The sequence below is a fragment of the Ranitomeya variabilis genome, chromosome 2 (assembly GCF_051348905.1).
Source record: "Ranitomeya variabilis isolate aRanVar5 chromosome 2, aRanVar5.hap1, whole genome shotgun sequence".
NCBI lineage: Eukaryota > Metazoa > Chordata > Amphibia > Anura > Dendrobatidae > Ranitomeya > Ranitomeya variabilis.
In genome coordinates this window covers 27217866-27238025 of record NC_135233.1, presented here as the reverse complement: position 1 = coordinate 27238025, position 20160 = coordinate 27217866, and the positions used below count along the sequence as shown (strand labels likewise).

General features: G+C 44.4%; 1 protein-coding gene across 7 annotated transcripts in view; it reads left to right on the top strand.

Moving 5' to 3' along the window:
• The first annotated feature begins 6301 nt into the window (after window positions 1-6301).
• The window catches only part of LOC143804249 (nuclear RNA export factor 1-like), a 93326-nt gene continuing 79467 nt past the window's right edge, over window positions 6302-20160 (top strand). For 2 of the 7 annotated variants that reach the window (XM_077282162.1, XM_077282157.1), the window contains exons 1-4: window positions 6302-6463; window positions 13809-13870; window positions 19808-19867; window positions 19959-20046. In XM_077282162.1, coding sequence (XP_077138277.1) covers window positions 13845-13870; window positions 19808-19867; window positions 19959-20046 — 174 coding nt within the window. In that variant the 5' untranslated portion in view covers window positions 6302-6463; window positions 13809-13844. Of the gene's footprint in view, window positions 6570-10373; window positions 10485-13808; window positions 13871-19807; window positions 19868-19958; window positions 20047-20160 lie in introns of those variants that run through there. The other 5 variants (XM_077282159.1, XM_077282158.1, XM_077282164.1 and 2 more) reach the window with 5 other exon arrangements.

The following is a 20160-nucleotide window of genomic DNA, read 5'->3' as shown; positions in this document are numbered from 1 at the left end:
TGGTTGCTCGGACCCATAGTACTTTGTAAGGGGGTGGTTGCTCGGACCCATAGTACTTTGTAAGGGGGTGGTTGCTCGGACCCATAGTACTTTGTAAGGGGGTGGTTGCTCGGACCCATAGTACTTTGTAAGGGGGTGGTTGCTCGGACCCATAGTACTTTGTAAGGGGGTGGTTGCTCGGACCCATAGTACTTTGTAAGGGGGTGGTTGCTCGGACCCATAGTACTTTGTAAGGGGGTGGTTGCTCGGACCCATAGTACTTTGTAAGGGGGTGGTTGCTCGGACCCATAGTACTTTGTAAGGGGGTGGTTGCTCGGACCCATAGTACTTTGTAAGGGGGTGGTTGCTCGGACCCTTAGTATTTTGTAAGGGGGGTCGGTGCTCGGACCCTTAGTATTTTGCATTTCCTGAAAAATTTCTACTGCGTTTCAGCAATCAAATATGCACGTTTTATTGAGAATTTTAGCCTTTGCATCGCAAGACAGAAGACTGCAATTAATTCCATCACAAAGAATTTACATACTACAGATTTAAAAAATCCGCATAGCTGGTACATTAATGTCCAAAAAATTTCCACAACCTGTAGGTGACTTAGATCATTAGTTGGTACTGAATTACACAGCAGACCATCTCACAGACCGTGACCATCTCTCAGAGCGGAGTGTGGCTCTCAAGGTAAGAAAAAAATAAAAAAAAGTTGGTGTCCCCTGCTATGGAGGCTGCAGGCCATTCAAGGTGTGTGCGCTTGCCTCTTTGTACATATATGTAATATAATTCGGGCATATACATGAATCAGGAGGCTCGGTATGAGCATGTCTGTAACCCCTGACCATGCAGGGTAGTCTTGCTGAAATCATGAAAGGCTGCAGATAAAGCATATTTATATAAGGTATCATTATTAAAATGTATGATGGGTGCAGGCCCCAGAGGCGTGATCTGCATCTGTCTCCCGAATGCTACATACAGGGAGGGAAAGATGGCTGACACCACGACATCAACTGTACATGTATGGCGGACATGCGTGCCGCATCTAGAGACTGGTGTAAAAGGCCGGCACCCGACCATGACCAGACCTAGCTCCGATCACAGCAGTTTAGCCCCTTAGAGGTTGGACATGTCATTAGTCCCCATTGTCAGCTGATTGCTGAGGACCTCATGGCAGGAGGTGGTCCTACTGAAGATCTGTCATGCTTTGTAGGCCACTAACTGAGCTCTATAGGAGAATGGTAATTTTATAATGCACCTCAATATCACACACATACAAGGGATTGCAGGTTCATTCATCCTAGGAGGAACAATAAATTTGTTTTCTAAAAAAAAAATGGATTACAAAATATAAATATTACAGCTTTGCCTGCAAGAAAAGGCCTCCTACCCTCTGACTGGAAAAAAAAAGTGTTATGGCTCTTGGGAAGCAAAGAGGAGCCAAAGGCCTGCATGAACCTGCAGCTGTGGCAATGCTTGCAGGTAGGCCCCACACAGTTGCCTTGGTAACAGTGTGCGATGGTCTTTGCGGCCATGTTCAGTATTTGGTCAGTATTTTACATCAGTATTTGTAGCCAAAACCAGAAGTGGAACAATCGGAGGGAAAGTATAATAGAAACACGTCACCTCTTCTGTATACATCACCCACTCCTGGTTTTGGCTACAAATACTGATGTAAAATAATGAATGGTCCTAAAACGCGCAGCGTTGCCTTATGTGACGCGAAGGCTCCTGGACAAAATGGTAGACACTAGCCATAAGGGAAAAGTACTGCATGATAGAAGAGGGGTCAACCTGATCTGAGATTGGTTTTACGTATGAGGGTCCAGTCTGTAGTCAGCATTAATAATGTGAATTTATTTAGGGGGTCTGTACTTGTTAACTGTATTTATTCAGAGGATGTGTTTAGATTTTTTACAGGGGTCTTGTCTGTGGTTTGTATTAGTGTAAGGGGTCTGTATCAAATTAGAATGGTTTGTCTTGGGTCTTGTATTATGGGATCCAGTCTGGAATTTTTATTTGTTTTGGGGGCATATTTTGGGGTCTGTATTTGCCTTGGGGGTCAGTGTGTGTTTTTACCACCAACGTGTTATCGGTGTTTTTATGGTATGGATACAAAAATAAATTACAACGCTTCTCTTATACTTTGCTTCGGTCACCTGGTCAGGGTTCTGTATTTTTTAGGGTGTCGATCTAGTTGTGGGTCTATATATAAGATCTAGTATTTGGTCTGTAACTGCTTAGGTGTCCTGCTCTAGAGTCTGTATTGTTATAGGCGAGGGTCTATCTACTCTGGGGTCTGTATATAAGGGACCTGGTCTGGGGCTGTATTTTCAGGAGTTCTAGTTTGGAATCGGTATTAGCTTAGGGGGGCTGGCCTGGCTTCTATTAGGGATCTGATATGGTTTTATTTTCTTAGGGGATCTGGTCTGGAGATCAGTTTTGTTTAGGGGAGATCTGGTCTGTAGTTCATATTTGGGGAGTCTAGTCTGTAATCCAAATTTGTTTTGTGGGGTCTGGTCTGGAGTCTGTATTTGTTTAGGAGGGGGAGGTGAGGTCTGGTCTGGAGTCTATTTGTTTAGGAGGGGGAGGTCTGGTCTGGAGTCAGTATTTGTTTAGGAGGGGGAGGTCTGGTCTGGAGTCAGTATTTGTTTAGGAGGGGGAGGTGAGGTCTGGTCTGGAGTCTATTTGTTTAGGAGGGGGAGGTCTGGTCTGGAGTCAGTATTTGTTTAGGAGGGGGAGGTCTGGTCTGGAGTCAGTATTTGTTTAGGAGGGGGAGGTCTGGAGTCTGTATTTGATTAGGAGGGGGAGGTCTGGTCTGTATTTGTTTAGGGGGGGTCTGGTCTGGAGTCTATTTGTTTAGGAGGGGGAGGTGAGGTCTGGTCTGGAGTCTTTGTTTAGGAGGGGGAGGTCTGGTCTGGAGTCAGTATTTGTTTAGGAGGGGGAGGTCTGGTCTGGAGTCAGTATTTGTTTAGGAGGGGGAGGTGAGGTCTGGTCTGGAGTCTATTTGTTTAGGAGGGGGAGGTCTGGTGTCTGGAGTCAGTATTTGTTTAGGAGGGGGAGGTCTGGTCTGGAGTCAGTATTTGTTTAGGAGGGGGAGGTCTGGAGTCTGTATTTGATTAGGAGGGGGAGGTCTGGTCTGTATTTGTTTAGGGGAGGTCTGGTCTGGAGTCTATTTGTTTAGGAGGGGGAGGTCTGGTCTGGAGTCTATTTGTTTAGGAAGGGGAGGTCTGGTCTGGAGTCTTTGTTTAGGAGGGGGAAGTCTGGTCTGGAGTCTGTATTTGTTTAGGAGGGGGAGGTCTGGTCTGGAGTCTGTATTTGTTGAGCGGGAGGTCTGGTCTGGAGTCTGTATTAGTTGAGGAGGGGGAGGTCTGGTCTGGAGTCTGTATTTGTTTAGGAGGGGGAGGTCTGGTCTGGAATCTGTATTTGTTTAGGAGGGGGAGGTCTGGTCTGGAGTCTTTGTTTAGGAAGGGGAGGTCTGGTCTGGAGTCTTTGTTAAGGAGTGGGAGGTCTGGTCTGGAGTTTGTATTTGTTTAGGAGGGGTGAGGTCTGCTCTGGAATCTTTGTTTAGGAGGGGGAGGTCTGGTCTGGAGTCTATTTGTTTAGGAGGGGTGAGGTCTGGTCTGGAATCTATTTGTTTAGGAGGGGGAGGTCTGGTCTGGAATCTGTATTTGTTTAGGAGGGGGAGGTCTGGTCTGGAGTCTGTATTTGTTTAGGAGGGGGAGGTCTGGTCTGGAGTCTGTATTTGTTTAGGAGGGGGAGGTCTGGTCTGGAGTCTGTATTTGTTTAGGAGGGGGAGGTCTGGTCTGGAGTCTGTATTTGTTTAGGAGGGGGAGGTCTCGTCTGGAATCTGTATTTGTTTAGGAGGGGTGAGGTCTGGTCTGTAATCTATTTGTTTAGGAGGGGGAGGTCTGGTCTGTATTTGTTTAGGGGGGTCTGGTCTGGAGTCTATTTGTTTAGGAGGGGGAGGTCTGGTCTGGAGTCTATTTGTTTAGGAGGGGGAGGTCTGGTCTGGAGTCTATTTGTTTAGGAGGGGGAGGTCTGGTCTGGAGTCTGTATTTGTTTAGGAGGGGTGAGGTCTGGTCTGGAATCTATTTGTTTAGGAGGGGTGAGGTCTGGTCTGGAGTCTAGTTGTTTAGGAGGGGGGGGTCTGGTCTGGAGTCTGTATTTGTTTAGGAGGGGTGAGGGTCTGGTCTGGAATCTGTATTTGTTTAGGAGAGGGAGGTCTGGTCTGTATTTGTTTAGGAGGGGGGGTCTGGTCTGGAGTCTGTATTTGTTTAGGAGGGGGAGGTCTGTCCTGGAGTCTGTATTAGTTGAGATGGGGGAGGTCTGGTCTGGAGTCTGTATTTGTTTAGGAGGGGGAGGTCTGGTCTGAAGTCTATTTGTTTAGGAGGGGGAGGTCTGGTCGGAAGTCTATTTGTTTAGGAGGGGGAGGTCTGGTCTGGAGTCTGTATTTGTTTAGGAGGGGGAGGTCTGGTCTGGAGTCTGTATTTGTTTAGGAGGGGGAGGTTTGGTCTGGAGTCTATTTGTTTAGGAGGGGAGGTCTGGTCTGGAGTCTATTTGTTTAGGAGGGGGAGGTCTGGTCGGAAGTCTATTTGTTTAGGAGGGGGAGGTCTGGTCTGGAGTCTGTATTTGTTTAGGAGGGGGAGGTCTGGTCTGGAGTCTGTATTTGTTTAGGAGGGGGAGGTTTGGTCTGGAGTCTATTTGTTTAGGAGGGGTGAGGTCTGGTCTGGAATCTTTGTTTAGGAGGGGGAGGTCTGGTCTGGAGTCTATTTGTTTAGGAGGGGTGAGGTCTGGTCTGGAATCTATTTGTTTAGGAGGGGGAGGTCTGGTCTGGAATCTGTATTTGTTTAGGAGGGGGAGGTCTGGTCTGGAGTCTGTATTTGTTTAGGAGGGGGAGGTCTGGTCTGGAGTCTGTATTTGTTTAGGAGGGGGAGGTCTGGTCTGGAGTCTGTATTTGTTTAGGAGGGGGAGGTCTGGTCTGGAGTCTGTATTTGTTTAGGAGGGGGAGGTTTGGTCTGGAGTCTATTTGTTTAGGAGGGGAGGTCTGGTCTGGAGTCTATTTGTTTAGGAGGGGGAGGTCTGGTCTGGAGTCTATTTGTTTAGGAGGGGGAGGTCTGGTCTGGAATCTGTATTTGTTTAGGAGGGGTGAGGTCTGGTCTGGAATCTGTATTTGTTTAGGAGGGGAGGTCTGGTCTGGAATCTGTATTTGTTTAGGAGGGGGAGGTCTCGTATGGAGTCTGTATGGAGTCTGTATTTGTTTAGGAGGGGGAGGTCTGGTATGGAGTCTGTATTTGTTTAGGAGGGGGGAGGTCTGGTCTGGAGTCTGTATTTGTTTAGGAGGGGGAGGTCTGGTCTGGAGTCTGTATTTGTTTAGGAGGGGGAGGTCTGGTCTGGAGTCTGTATTTGATTAGGAGGGGGAGGTCTGGTCTGGAGTCTGTATTTGTTTAGGAGGGGGAGGTCTGGTCTGGAGTCTGTATTTGCTTAAGTGACCTTGTCTGGATTCTGTAATTTTATTTAGGGGAGAGGGGATTTATTTAGTCAGGGGTCTGTGTATAAGGAATCTGGTCTGGGGCTGTATTTTCAGGGGTTCTGATTTGGGATCAGTATTAGCTTAGGGGGGCTGGTCTGATGTCTGTTTTATTAGGAAGTTCGATATGTTTGTATGTGCTTACAGCATCTGGTCTGGGGTCCGGATTTGTTTAGTGGAATTAATCTGGGGTCTGTGTTGTAAGGGGGTCTTGTCTGAAGGCTGTATTTGCTTAGAGGCGCTTAAAATAGTGTATGCTTCTGGTCTGGCTCCGGCGTCTTTTTGTTTCAGGGGGTCTGGCTTGTGGTTTGTATTCATTTTGTGATGCCATACGCACGACTTGCACTAGGAATAAAACGTCTTGGGCCGAGGTGTGTCCTGGTTAAATAAATTGTGCTTCACCTAACACATCGCTGCGGAGAGTCACCCCGAGGCCACACGTATTGCACTGTCCTCTGTGCACACAATGCAGCAGGAAACTGGATTTTGCGTTTTTTACATTAGAGCTGGAAAAAAAACACGCCGATTTACCACGCTACGTGGTTTTTTTTTTTATATATTATGTATGAAAATAACCTATGTGTCCGAATCCAGCCTTCTGGACTTATAACGCTGCTTGTCAATCGCTCCGCGGTGGGGCTGCGTACGTTCAAATTACAGAATGATTTTTTTTTTTTCGTTTACTAACCCTAGACAAACACTTTATTTACAACACTAATGAATGACGACAAGAAGAGAAATAACTCAGGCTTTTCATAAGTAGTTTATTATTTCACACCCTCATCTGTAGCTATAGCCATAACGTGACTTTCAACAAACTTTATTGACAGCTCCCACAAGCCGTACTCCTCTTGCTCAGGGGCGGAGACAGTGACGTCATTGGCAGGCGCCGTGCGCGGGTGCTTGCGGGAGCGGTGATGACGTAAGGAGCTAATCGGAGAACTTGCAGTGAGTACGAGGCGGCTGTGGCGGGAGTTTAGTGTCCGCCGGTGAAGGTGTAATGTCTCCTAGCCGGCCGGGAGTAATGGCCGCCGGACGTGCGCTGTATATGCAAGTATTGGACATCTCCTAAATCGTCCATATCAGTCTGTGTGACCGTAGTGAGGAGTCCCGCGGTGCCACCCTCCTGGGCCCCTGTGTATGCAGCCCACCTGCGTGCCCATGGCTGCTACATTTGGCTGGCCTGCACGGTCCTGTACTGCAGCACATTGCACCCCATGCATTGCAAGGCATAAACTGGCATAATGCAAAATGTGCACAAACGCTGGAGCAACGTGTTGCATTTTGCACATTGCTGCTGTAATACAGAGTTGATTTTTCACTCAGATGGACATGCTGAAACCAAGTCCTTTATGTACACATAACCCCCCCCAAGCTACATGGACAACACAAAAGGAAGTCATTCCAGTCCCTAAATGTGCGCACTATGGTATATTCACACACGAGAAACAATTAGAAGTAATCGTGCACATAACCAAGGCGCCACATGACCACTTTGGCCGGCAGAGGTGTTGCAGAACTTGCAGGAATTAATGCACTTGCAGGAATGAACCCCATTTAGATGAATGCAATCGGTCTTCAGCAACTTGAATGCAATAAATTTGATGTATGTGAATATCTATGTTTTAGGCCTGTGGCACATGCAAGCAATACTTAGATATCATTTATCTTACAGCACACAATGGAATATTAGCGGGCTCAGGGCTTGTAGGTGTCTGCAGGTGGTATGAACAGATTGGCTCCATGATTGACTGGGGCTACATGGTGACACTGGGGCAACCAAAGAGCTACTACATCACAGTGCACAACAAGTGAAAGCTTGCATCGACTACTACAAGCAAGTTGCAAAAAATCCCTCACGATTTCACTTTTTGCGACCTGCTTGTTCCAGTTGCAATGTGACCCCATGATTCACTTGTATTGCGCTGCAACGCCTTGTGAACTTTGATTGGTCCATATGTGTGCATGAGTACTTTCTAAGGGTATGTGTCCACGTTCAGGAAACGCTGCGTTTTTGACGCAGCGCTGAGCCGCAGCGTCAAAAACGCAGCGTCCAGATGTTACAGCACAGTGGAGGGGATTTAATGAAATCCCATCTCCACTGTGCATTAAAAAACGCATACGTTTTTCCCGCAAAAACGCACATGCGTTGCGTTTTTTCAGAACGCAGCATGTTGCTACAATGAGCAAAACATGCAGGAACACCGCAGGTGACCTGCCAGTGACCTCAGGTGCATTTTTGGTCAGGATTTTACCTACATAAAATCCTGACCAAAGGCTAGTTTCACATTTGCAGTTAAGTCCGCAGCGTATCAACCGCAAACGTCTGATAACGCAGCGTTTTTTATCCGCATATAAAAATGGTGCAGAATGTGGAGAGAACTATAATATTGGTTTATTTTCACCTCAATTCATCACTTTTTTTTTTAAGCGTTTGTTTTTTGGGCATTTTTATTTTTGCTTTAAATTCATGATCACATTTGTGCCATTTTTACCATAGATCTGTCAGTCGTTGACATTTTTATGGTGTTTTGTTGGCTGTGTGGGGGAATGGATTAAATTACCAGTAGTGATGGGTGAGTGTGCTCGGCACTGCTTGATATATCCATGTGTCCATTTTGTACATGTGTGCAGTTCATGTTTGATCCTTTTTTTTTTTTTATAGCTACATTAAAACAATGTACATGATCAAATAACGTTTTCTCGGTTAATAATAAAAATGTGTCCGTATCAATCGGATGCCACATGGGTGTTCTGTGCGCAGGATCCGAGTTCATTTTTGCACTTAGTTTTTTTTCCTCACCTTCTTCCAGGAGCCATATATATATTTTTTTTTCAATCAACATAGCCATATGAGGTCTTGTTTTTGCATGTCAAGCTGTAGTTTTGAGTTACACCATTTATTTTGCTATAAAAGGTGCTGAAAAATGGAAAAAATAATTAAAGTGGAATGAATTGGTGAAAAAATGCAATTCCACCATTGTTTTTTATTATTATTTATTTTTTTACGGTGTTCATTTTGCAGTAGAAATGACCTTGAAACCCGATATTCCAGGTCAGTACGATTTACGGCGATACCAAACATGGATCAATGTTTTACTATTTAAGTGATGAAAAAAAAAAATCTGAATTTAATGAAAATTTTTATTTTGCCTTCTATTGCCTCTTCCCGAGACCCGTAACATTTTTATTTTTCCTTTGATGGAGCTGAGTGAAGGCTTATTTATTGCGTGACAAGCTGACGGTTTTATTGAGGCCAATTTTGGGTACATCCTTTTGAAGCTTTTTATTGCATTTTTCGTTAGGGAGCTGAGGTGACCAAAAAAAAAAACAACACACAGCAATTCTGGCGTCTAGATTTCTTTTTTTCTTTACAATGTTTATTATACGGGTTAATTCTAGATTTTGATATAGCGGATGCAACGCTACCAGATTTATTTTTTTCCTTTAATGGGAAAAGAGGGGTGATTTGAATTTTAATATTTTTTTTTTTTTACATGTTTGAAAACTTTCATATTTTAAGCTATTTTTAGTCCCCTTAGTGGACTTGAACCTGCGATCGTTTGATCAATTATATCTGTAGGACTTCAGTATATTGTATAGAGCTTCATAGAAGTACTTAAGATTGCAGCCATGTGGGCGTTCAGCTGTAATAATAACCCATCGTTATCCTATGATTTCTTTGTGGAGGGATGAAGGGTGCCAATGCAGCTGCTCCATTTATATGCCGCTCTCAGAAATTGACAATGGCATCTAAATGGTTAGCGGTCAGAGCTCAGCTGTAAAGTTACGGTCACACGTTCAGTATTAGGTCAGTATTTTACATCAGTATTTGTAGCCAAAATCAGGAGTGGGTGAAGAATGCAGAAGTGGTGACATATTTCTATAAGGTTAGGTGACCACGATCCAGAGTTGCTGCGGGATTGACGTTGCGTATTTTTGCTACGTCCAACCCGTAGTGGCCAGATGTTACAGCATAGTGGATGGGATTTCTAGAAATCCGATGCCCACTATGGATCCACAGACGCCTGCGGATCAACCACGGAGACGGACGTGCGGCACGGCTTTCTAGACTGCAGTATGTCAGTTTCTCGAGAAATGTCACCACTAAAATGTATTGGACTATGTTAATTCCGCACGGTTCAATAGACGGCAGCGCTTTGGTGATCTGAAACATTTAAGTGTGACAAACACGCAAAAGAATAGGAAGTCAGGAAGGGGGCAAACAATTTTTCACACAGCTGTGTGTGTGCATGTCTATGTGTATACATACATATATATTCTCTGGGTCCGTATGAGTATGCAGATGCCAAACATGTAGATTTTTTTTTTTTTCTTTTATTTCAGTAGTTGGGGAAAAAAATAATGTTGCTTGTGTCGCCAATTTTTGGGATTTTAGTGTAGATACAATGTTTTTATCACTTCTTATTGCATTTCATTTTGTTGCTGCCAAAAATACAGTGATTCTGGCGTTTTGAATGCTTTGCTTGTTAAGCCATTTACAGATCTGATTCATTTATTTTATATTTGAGTAGATCAGACTTTTAACATCGCAGCAAGACCAAATATGTGTATTTTTTTAATAGCTTTATTTTTAATGGGGCAAAAGAGGGTAATTTATACTTTTATATATATTTTTTTCATACTTTTAAAAACATTTTTTCTTGTCACTTTTTAGTCCCAGGGACTTGAACCTACAACCATCCGATCACTTATACTGTACATAGCAAGGCATCAGCACTGCTGTGTATCGTGAAGAATCCTGATCTCCTATGAACGCCAGCTACAGGTTGGCTTTTGCAGTAGAATCGTTACGGCAAGCATGGAGGTCTTCTGCAGTCCCCCGGCCGTCATGTCAGGGGCGCATGGAATGAATTGCCCCCTACCAACACACATTACATTCTGCTGGTAGAGATTGACGGCAGCATTTAACAAGTTATCAGCCGTGGGCGAAGATCTGCCTTTGCCGGTATGTAAGTACCCACACGGTTCATCCATCCTCGATATGATGCAGTCACCTGTCAATGCTCCCGATGGCTAGTGGTTTCTTGTTTTGTCCTACTTCTGAAGTAGCTCATGGCGACTCTGCTGTCATGTACCAGAGAGGATGCCAACATGCCGGTCTGCTTTGACTGGGGATCTGGAGCAGAGAGCTGAACCTTTGGCCCTAGTAAACGAACACCTGGCCCCATCTGCACGGGAGATCTGAGCAGTTTTGATCTGTGAGTGCTGATACCCAACCGGGGTCTTGTTGCCATGCTCCCAGTAAAGGACTGGTCTTGTTGCCGTGCTCCCGGTAAAGGACTGGTCTTGTTGCCATGCTCCCGGTAAAGGATCAGTCTTGTTGCTGCGCTCCTGGTAAAGGGCTGGTCTTGTTGCTGCGCTCCTGGTAAAGGGCCGGTCTTGTTGCCACGCTCCCTGTAAAGGGCCGGTCTTGTTGCCGCGCTCCCTGTAAAGGGCCAGTCTTGTTGCCGCGCTACCTGTAAAGGATCGGTCTTGTTGCCATGTCTTATAGACGCATTCTCCATTACTAAGCACTGCTACAGGGCAAGTGGGAAGAGCCGGTCAAAGGGCTAGAATTGTCATGTCTTACTGGATGCGCCTTTTCTGGATGGCTGCGCGCTGTTATTTTTAGGCTGGGGGGGGGGTCGATATCCATGGCCCCTTACCAGCTTGAGAATACCAGACCCCAGCTGTCAGCTTTAGCAAGGCTGGTTGTCAAAAATGGGGGGACCCCACACCATTTTTTAAAATTACTTAAATAATTAAAAAATACGGCATGGGGACCCCTCTATTCTTGATAACCAGCCCCAGCTGTGAGTTTTGCCTGGCTGGTTATCAAAAATACAAGGGAACCCACATTGTTTTTTTTTTAATTATTTATTTACAGCGCAGGAGCGGCTGATGTATACTCCCATCCGCCGCTCCTGCTCTTGCTGCTATTAGTGGAAGCAGGTGTCCGATGATGGGAGCAGTAGTCCCATCAGCTGACACCAGAGACCAGAGGTGAACTTTATTCCTCCGATCACAGCTGCGCACTCACGCGGTCAGTGTGGGAACGGCGGCTCTTTGACCGGCAGGGATGAATTCACCGTTGATCAGCGTGCACCGTTGATCAGAAGCAGTGTGTGCCGTGTTGTCATGCATATGACAGCGCGACAAACACCTGTTGTTCGGGCAGCTGAACCCAAACAGTAATATGGACTTCCTTTGAAGTCCGTGATCAAACAGTAGATGTTTGGTACGGTCGCCGAACTTTACTCTTCGGGTTCACCCATTTCTACTCCTGTGATATGAACAGGAATAGCAATGGGTTCTGTATTGAAACCACTGGATGTAAATCCGCTGCAGCAATGTATGTTAGCCTAAAACATAACTTTTAATCTATATTCAAATAAAATATAAAACCTGTTTATAAAATTAGTCCAGCTGGACCTAAAGTGCAAGGACAGTGCAAAAAACTCCTCACCTACATAAGTGCCACATCCCTTACACTGACCAACATATAGGAAGGATTCTTCCTGGCAGTACTATATGGTGATGCACACACTCACAATACCTTGTCGGTCAATTAGTGTATTGAGGACATAATCCTCCTCAATCATACACGCGCGTAAATAAGAGATTGTGACACTCTCACCCAAAGTGAGGAGTCATATAGCCACATCTGACATAGCCCTTCACACGTTCCCATTTTGACCATGTCATGCCCAAGGTATCATCAGGTGCGAGGTGCGCCGCTCCCAATGCGTTTCCAATATAAAAAGATTCATCAAGGGGGTCTTATTCACTCAGTGCGAAATCCTCCCACCATCACAGCACCATGTCACCGCTGGTCATTACCTCAAGACCAGTGTGCGGTGATAGCAGGCATCGGCTGTATTATCTTGGAACCGCCGCTTTTTATGCTTGCAGTGGCGTCACTTATGGGAATACCTGCATCATTTCCAGTGAATGGAGCGCATTGCCCGATGGTGACATGCAACTGTGAAGGACAACGTTGGTGAACTAAGTAAGTTGGATATGCCTCTGTAAAAGATATATGGAGATCCAGACTCTCTTTACAAAACCACAGCCAGTCACTCTACAGCCACCTTAGGGGACCACGGCCCATCTGAAAGAATACAGATCTGCTTCATTGACCATCACTGAACCAATGGATACTTTTTGGGTAGTTGGGATTTGGACCTACAGGCAACCTGAGCCCCATGGATACATTTGGGGAAGCCAGGATTGGGACCCACCCGTCACCTGGCTCCTTGAAGATTTTCAGAGAAGCCAGGTTTTGACCCTCCGGTCGTCTGGCCTTGTACCTCAATGGACTGTCAGCTTTCTAAGCTTGCTTTTACCGCCTCTCTGTGCGTGCTACAGGTCGTGGTAGTCAGCCCTGGAAGTCGCAGCTGCTTTTGTCTGATGATAGTTTCATTTCAACTCTTCTGATAATGATTTTCACTCCTCTGTCTGAAATCTTACGTGAAGCACCTGGTCAAGGCCAGTTTATGATGAAATATTATTCTTTCGTTTTCCGGATTATGGCAGCAGCAGTGCTCACTGAAACCTTCAGTAGTTTAGAAATTCTTCTGTAATCAATGCCATCAGTATGTTTTACAACAATAAGGTTTTGACGGTCTTGAGACAGCTCTCTGGTTATACCCATCATAAGATGTTTCTTGTGTGGCACCTTGGTAATGAGACACCTTTTTATAGGCCATCAGTTGAACCGGGTGATATTATTTTTCAGTAAGTGACTGGATTGCTTTCTAATTACTGATAGATTTCAGCCAGTGTTAGGACTTTCGGCTCCTTATTACACATAACTTAATTTATGAACATCTATGGTCAGCATTTTAATGGGCATGCACCTCCCCAGGCAATGGTAGCACTTGTGCGACAACTCAGGCAGGGAAGGCAGGCCACTGAGACAGGAGTGACCTGTCAGTCAATGACAGGAGGCAGGCAGTAGGCAGGGAAAAGAGAGAGAGGCAAGAAAGCTGCAATTGCAATGTCCCATCCTGCTGCACTTTCGACTTATTAGCATACAATTTCATATATGAATTTCTGCATACATGCCATTATTCTACATGCATGCCATTATTTCGGGGGTATAAAATCCAAATTACAGGTACCCTTTAAGAGGTGATCTGAGCTGCGATTCCCAGGAACGGACATCTCCTTTTGTAGCTGGTTTACACGCGCTGCTATAAGCCATTGTTCACATCACATTGCCTACTTATACTTTGCTTAAATGTTTAATTTATGCATTTAATGTAGGTTTTTTTTTTGCATTTTTTAGAAAAACATTTTTCCTACAAAAGCCTAAGCGGTGACCATGGAAGAGAACTGCTACCATCTGCGGTAAGAACACCGATAGAATCTCAGATGATGGTTGTCTTTGAAAGATGTTTACTCTATGCCACGTATAGAAGCGAATGGTCCAATGCCTCTTAATCTGTAAGCGTGAACTGGCAGGAGATGGGAAGAGGAGACCACCAAAAGTTGGCTTATTACATGTTGTCCCCTTTCTATTTATTTGTGGCTTTAGACTACTAGATCCTAATGATTTGTGTGGGGTGTGGGGGGGGTAGGTAAGCCGTTGTCTGTTCCCAAGGAAAACTGTAAATATTCAGAGCAATGTTAGATTGGTGAGTGTTCAGATTTGGTTTCTTCTGATGACCAGCTGATTAAAGGGGTCCGTGCCGCTCCAGCAAGTGTCACATCCCCTTCATTGTTTACCAGATACATGTCTGTGATTTTAGTAGTAATTGCCCCCAGTAGTGCAACTCAGCCCCATTTATATAGGGACTGAGCTGTAGTACCAAGCATGACCCCTACAGAAAGTACAACATTTCCTCCTCTGAACCCAGCAGTATTGTGATTCCTGGGTGTCTACAGAGGCAACGGGAACTCCAGGGTCCTAGGAGCATTGCAGCTAGGAGGCTGAATTTTCACTGTAACTGAGACTAATCATAGAATCCTAGAATGTTCGAGTTGGAAAAGGGCCTCCAGGGTCATCGTGTACAAAACCCTGCTCAATGCAGGAGTCCCCAAACCATCTCAGACAGATGTCTGTCCATCCTCTGTGTGAAGACTTCCATTGAAAGAGAACTCACCACCTCTTGTGGTAGCCTTTTCCACTCATTAATCACCCTCCCTGTTAAAAAGGTTATTCGAATATCTAATCTGTATCTTCTCCTTTGTACTGCATTCTTATCCAAGTACTTGCATGCAGTTTAATAATTTATTCAAAGATCTTTCCTGGTATAGAAGTAAGGCTGGGGTCACACATGCGTGTTTTACGTACGTAAGAGCGCAAAAACTACGTACGTAAAACTCGCATTACATACGGCACAATGCTTCTCAATGGGGCTGCTCCTATTAGCCGTATATTACGGTTCAGTATTATACGGCGTTCTACGGCCGTACAAAATCGCAGCATGCTGCGTTTGTCAGCGTATTGCGCAAATAATACGCCAATGAAAGTCTATGGGGGCGAGAAAAATACGGATTCCACACGGACCAGCAGTGTGATTTGCGAGAAATACGCAGCGCTGTTAGTGAAAAGTCGGTAATTCAATTGCCGGCTTTTCATTTCTCCTGCACAAACCCGACAGGATATGAGACGTGGTTTACATACAGTAAACCATCTCATATCCCCTTTTTTTTTGCATATTCCACACTACTAATGTTAGTAGTGTGTATGTGCAAAATTTCAGCGCTGTAGCTGCTGAAATAAAGGGTTAAATGGCGGAAAAAATTGGCGTGGGCTCCCGCGCAATTTTCTCCGCCAGAGCGGTAAAGCCAGTGACTGAGGGCAGATATTAATAGCCAGGAGAGGGTCCATGGTTATTGGTCCCCCCGTGGCTACAAACATCTGCCCCCAGCCACCCCAGAAAAGGCACATCTGGAAGATGCGCCTATTCTGGCACTTGGCCACTCTCTTCCCACTCTCTGTAGCGGTGGGATATGGGGTAATGAAGGGTTAATGCCACCTTGCTATTGGAAGGTGACATTAAGCCAGATTAATGATGGAGAGGCGTCAATTATGACACCTATCCATTATTAATCCAATTGTAGGAAAGGGTTAAAAAACACACACACACATGATTGAAAAGTATTTTAATGAAATAAACACAGCGGTTGTTGTAATAATTTATTGTTCTCTCAAATCCATTTGCAGTCCCTCGCTTGGCAACATAATAAACGCACAAGATACATACCTTCTGATGTACTGTCAGGTCCAACGAGGTAATCCATCTGAAGGGGTTAACTAATATTACAGGCAGGAGCCCTGCTAATGCAGCTGTGCTCCGTGCCTGTAATCCCCGGCGAATGAATGAAATGTAGGTCATTGACCTACATTTCATTCATTCGCGGTGATGCGCCCCCTGGTGGATGTCCTCATATGACCTGGAGCGTGGGAAAAAGTTCCCAGGCTGCAGTTCATGAGAACATCCACCAGAGGGCGCCTCACCGCGAATGAATGAAATGTAGGTCAATGACCTACATTTCATTCATTCGCCGGGGATTACAGGCACGGAGCACAGCTGCATTAGCAGGGCTCCTGCCTGTAATATTAGTTAACCCCTTCAGATGGATTACCTCGTTGGACCTGACAGTACATCAGAAGGTATGTATCTTGTGCGTTTATTATGTTGCCAAGCGAGGGACTGCAAATGGATTTGAGAGAACAATAAATTATTACAACAACCGCTGTGTTTATTTCATTAAAATACTTTTCAATCATGTGTGTGTGTTTTTTAACCCTTTCCTACAATTGGATTAATAATGGAGAGGTGTCATAATTGACGCCTCTCCATTATTAATCTGGCTTAATGTCACCTTTCAATAGCAAGGTGGCATTAACCCTTCATTACCCCATATCCCACCGCTACAGGGAGTGGGAAGAGAGTGGCCAAGTGCCAGAATAGGCGCATCTTACAGATGTGCCTTTTCTGGGGTGGCTGGGGGCAGATGTTTGTAGCCACGGGGGGGCCAATAACCATGGACCCTCTCCTGGCTATGAATATCTGCCCTCAGTCACTGGCTTTACCGCTCTGGCGGAGAAAATTGCGCGGGAGCCCACGCCAATTTTTTCCGCCATTTAACCCTTTATTTTAGCAGCTACAGCGCAGAAATTTTGCACATACACACTACTAACATTAGTAGTGTGGAATATGCAAAAAAAAGGGGGATATGAGATGGTTTACTGTATGTAAACCATGTCTCATATCCTGTCGGGTTTGTGCAGGAGAAATGAAAAGCCGGCAATTGAATTACCGGCTGTTCACAGATATCGCGCTGATTGAAATCTAAATACAGAATATATATATATGTGTCACAATGACATATATATATATATATATATATATATACTGTATATATGTTTTCCCGAACATTTGAGCACATAAATCCATTAGATGTCGGTTTTGCAAGCCTGCGCGAAAATCTCGCAGTACGGATGCCATACGGATTACATACGGAGGATGCCATGCGCAAAATACGCTGACACACCCTGACTACGGATCACTATTTTGGGAACATTTCTCCGTATTACGGCCGTAGTACGGACGTATAATACGTGGCGTATTGTCTTACGCCATGTGTGACCCCAGCCTAAGGCTCACTGACCTGTAATTTTCTGGTTCTAAAAGAATTCATTAGCAGCATACTTTTTCCTGGCTATATATTTCACATTCCATATTCCTCTAGTTTAAAGCTCGTCTGATGATTGTAGCATGGCATCTACCAAATACGTGTGTTCCTGTTTTAGTAAGATGCAACTCGTCTCTAGCAAGGAGTCCATCATACACTTAATTCACTCCATGGTCAAGAAACCCAAAACGTTGCTGATGGGACCATTGATGTAGCCAGTTGTTCACCTGTAGAATCCTGTTCAATCTCCTTGTTTCTTGTCCATCCACTGGGATGATGGATGAGAAGATGACCCGCGCTCCCAGTTCCTTCACGTTCTGGCCTAGGTCTTTCAAGTCTCTGCATATAGTTTCCAGGTCCTTTTTTCCCCCGAGTCATTTGTTCCTATGTGTATTAGTAGACATGGCTAGTTGCCTGTAGCACTGAGGAGTCTCGATACCCTATCAGACACAGCTCAATGTTTTTTTGTTTTTTAAGACCTCATGGGCAGGAGGAAGGGAGGGAATGTGTGAATTAAATGAAAATTAAATACATAACTAAAAAGCAGGAAAAAATAAAGCCGCTGACATTCCAAATAGCAATTGCTAGCCCTGGTTCCGTTGAAAAAAATAAACAACATATCTGATATATAAAAGTAACTGTTAGGAAAAGTTGAAAAATGTAAAATTTATTTTATGTATCCTTTGTCGTTATATAAGAATAAAAAGAAAATGTTTTTCACTGTTTTTTTAATCGCCTATTTCCTTTTTTTCCCCCACTGACATTGCACAAATAAAAAAATAGAAGAGACAATAAAAATTAACTTTAACATTGGGCCCTATTTATCATGATAAAAACTGCAATAATTTGCATATTCAAAGCAAGTTTTTTTTTTAAAGGGAACTTGTCAGGCAATTCATGCTGCCAAACTGCGGGTAGCATCAATCATAGTCAGTTATATTATCCAGGTATATTATCCTCTCAAGTGCTTCAAGAGTTTGTAGGTAATATACTTTGAAGATCCGAAGACCAGACTTGGCCCGGCTGTGCCCTTGGCCCAGCTGTGCCCTTGGCCCGGCTGTGTCCTTGGCCCGGCTGTGTCCTTGGCCCGGCTGTGTCCTTGGCCCGGCTGTGTCCTTGGCCCGGCTGTGTCCTTGGCCCGGCTGTGCCCTTGGCCCGGCTGTGCCCTTGGCCCGGCTGTGCCCTTGGCCGGCTGTGGCATAGGGCGGCTCTTCCCATGGCCTCTGGTGATTGACAGGTCTCTCACAAACTGACCAGCACTTATGTCTACACCGTGGCATTTGGCGGAGGAGCATGTGAGCAGACCAGCCCATCAGCTTTGCCCAACTGTTTTATCACCACAGACCACATCAAACGTAGCAGGAAACAAAGTGCTTGTAAAAGCCGAATGGTGCAGAATTGTTAAAGAAACCCTGTTCCAAAAATGATTTTTAGCCCAAAATACCTGCAATTAAGTAATAATAAAAAATGTCCTGAAAGGTGGACAACCCATAATGCATATATAAAATATAAAAATTAACACATCTGCCCCCTGTAGTGTCCCAAATCAGTGGTTTTGATCACTTGAGGTTAAAAGTTATAGGAAATAAATGTAGCGGATTCCTCACTAATGTGTTTTATGATTTCACAATGTCTTTTAAAACGCCTTTAAAAGGAACAATTAGACCCCATCAATCAGTATTGTATCAATACGCCATAGCCTTTGAAGGACCCCTTTAACTCTTTTATGACTAAGATATTTTTATTTAAGAAGAAAAAAACATCAACAAAAAGTTTTTTTTTTTGCACTCTGAGCTGACATTTTTTAGTAACGTAATGGTATTTTTTGGAGTATGTATGATGTTTTGGCTGCTTTTATTACATTTTTTTTATGTTTTGGGAGGAAGTACAGTTTTCCAAAATGGCAATATTGTTTTTTTTTTTAAGGGGCATACAGTTTAAATAATATTTATATTTCGATAGATCAGATTTTTATTGATGTGGCCATGCCAAATTTGCTTCTTTTTAAATGTTTTACCTGGAGAAGGGGTGTCATTAAAACATTATTTTTTGATGGGGTTTTTTTCTAACCTGTAATTACTTGATCCCTGAAACTATATACTGTTGTGAGGATCTGAGGTTGTGGGTTGTACTAATCACCTAGTCAGGTTAACAATGCAATTATTTTTATTCCTTACGTCCACGGTCTTATAGCAACTCTGGGTAGATGGCCACAATGCAATGTGCCCCACAAGATCCCAACCCGGGGCCGACTGTTCCCACTGCCCCTTGGGCTAATCCTGTAGAGAGGGAGACTTTTATTCCCACAGCTATCTGCACCATGTGATCATATTATGGTATGTGGGGGTGGATGATGGGCGCCAGTGCTTTTAGATACCGCTTGCAGTGATCTACAGTGGCAACCAAATGGCTAACAGCAGCAATTGGAGCCTGCTCCAGTCGCTGCTGCTACATGCATCAGCCGGCTATGGTGCGGATTGAATATGCTCCCTACATTCCCTGCATCCATGTGATGTAAATTTGCATTATATGGTCGTGAAGATGCACGCGTTCTGCCAGACATCCGCCAACAAATCATTAACATCACTCTCCAGCGCCGGAGCAATCCTTGTAACTTTGTGTCTGTATTCATCCCAACAGAGTGCAGCTATCGGCCAAAGGGAAGCGTGTGGTGAAGGGACATTATTCTGACGCCATCCAGTATGTTTCCACCATAGTATTTATACAAAGGGCATGAAATGAAGCCTTTAATGTGATATTTGATTTTTTATTTTTTTTATTTTTTTTGTAGGACTCCCAATGGATCTAAGTGGCATAACTATGGAGAAAAGATGGTGAATCGCAAAAAGAAAGTGAAAAACTTGTGGTTCAAGATAACGGTGTGTTCCTATATGGCTCCGTCTGGGTCACGTACAGAACACTTTCACTGTCATTTTACATTTGTTGTATAAAGTAAATTTCATATCGCAAGATTGGGGCCTGTTAATAATTTA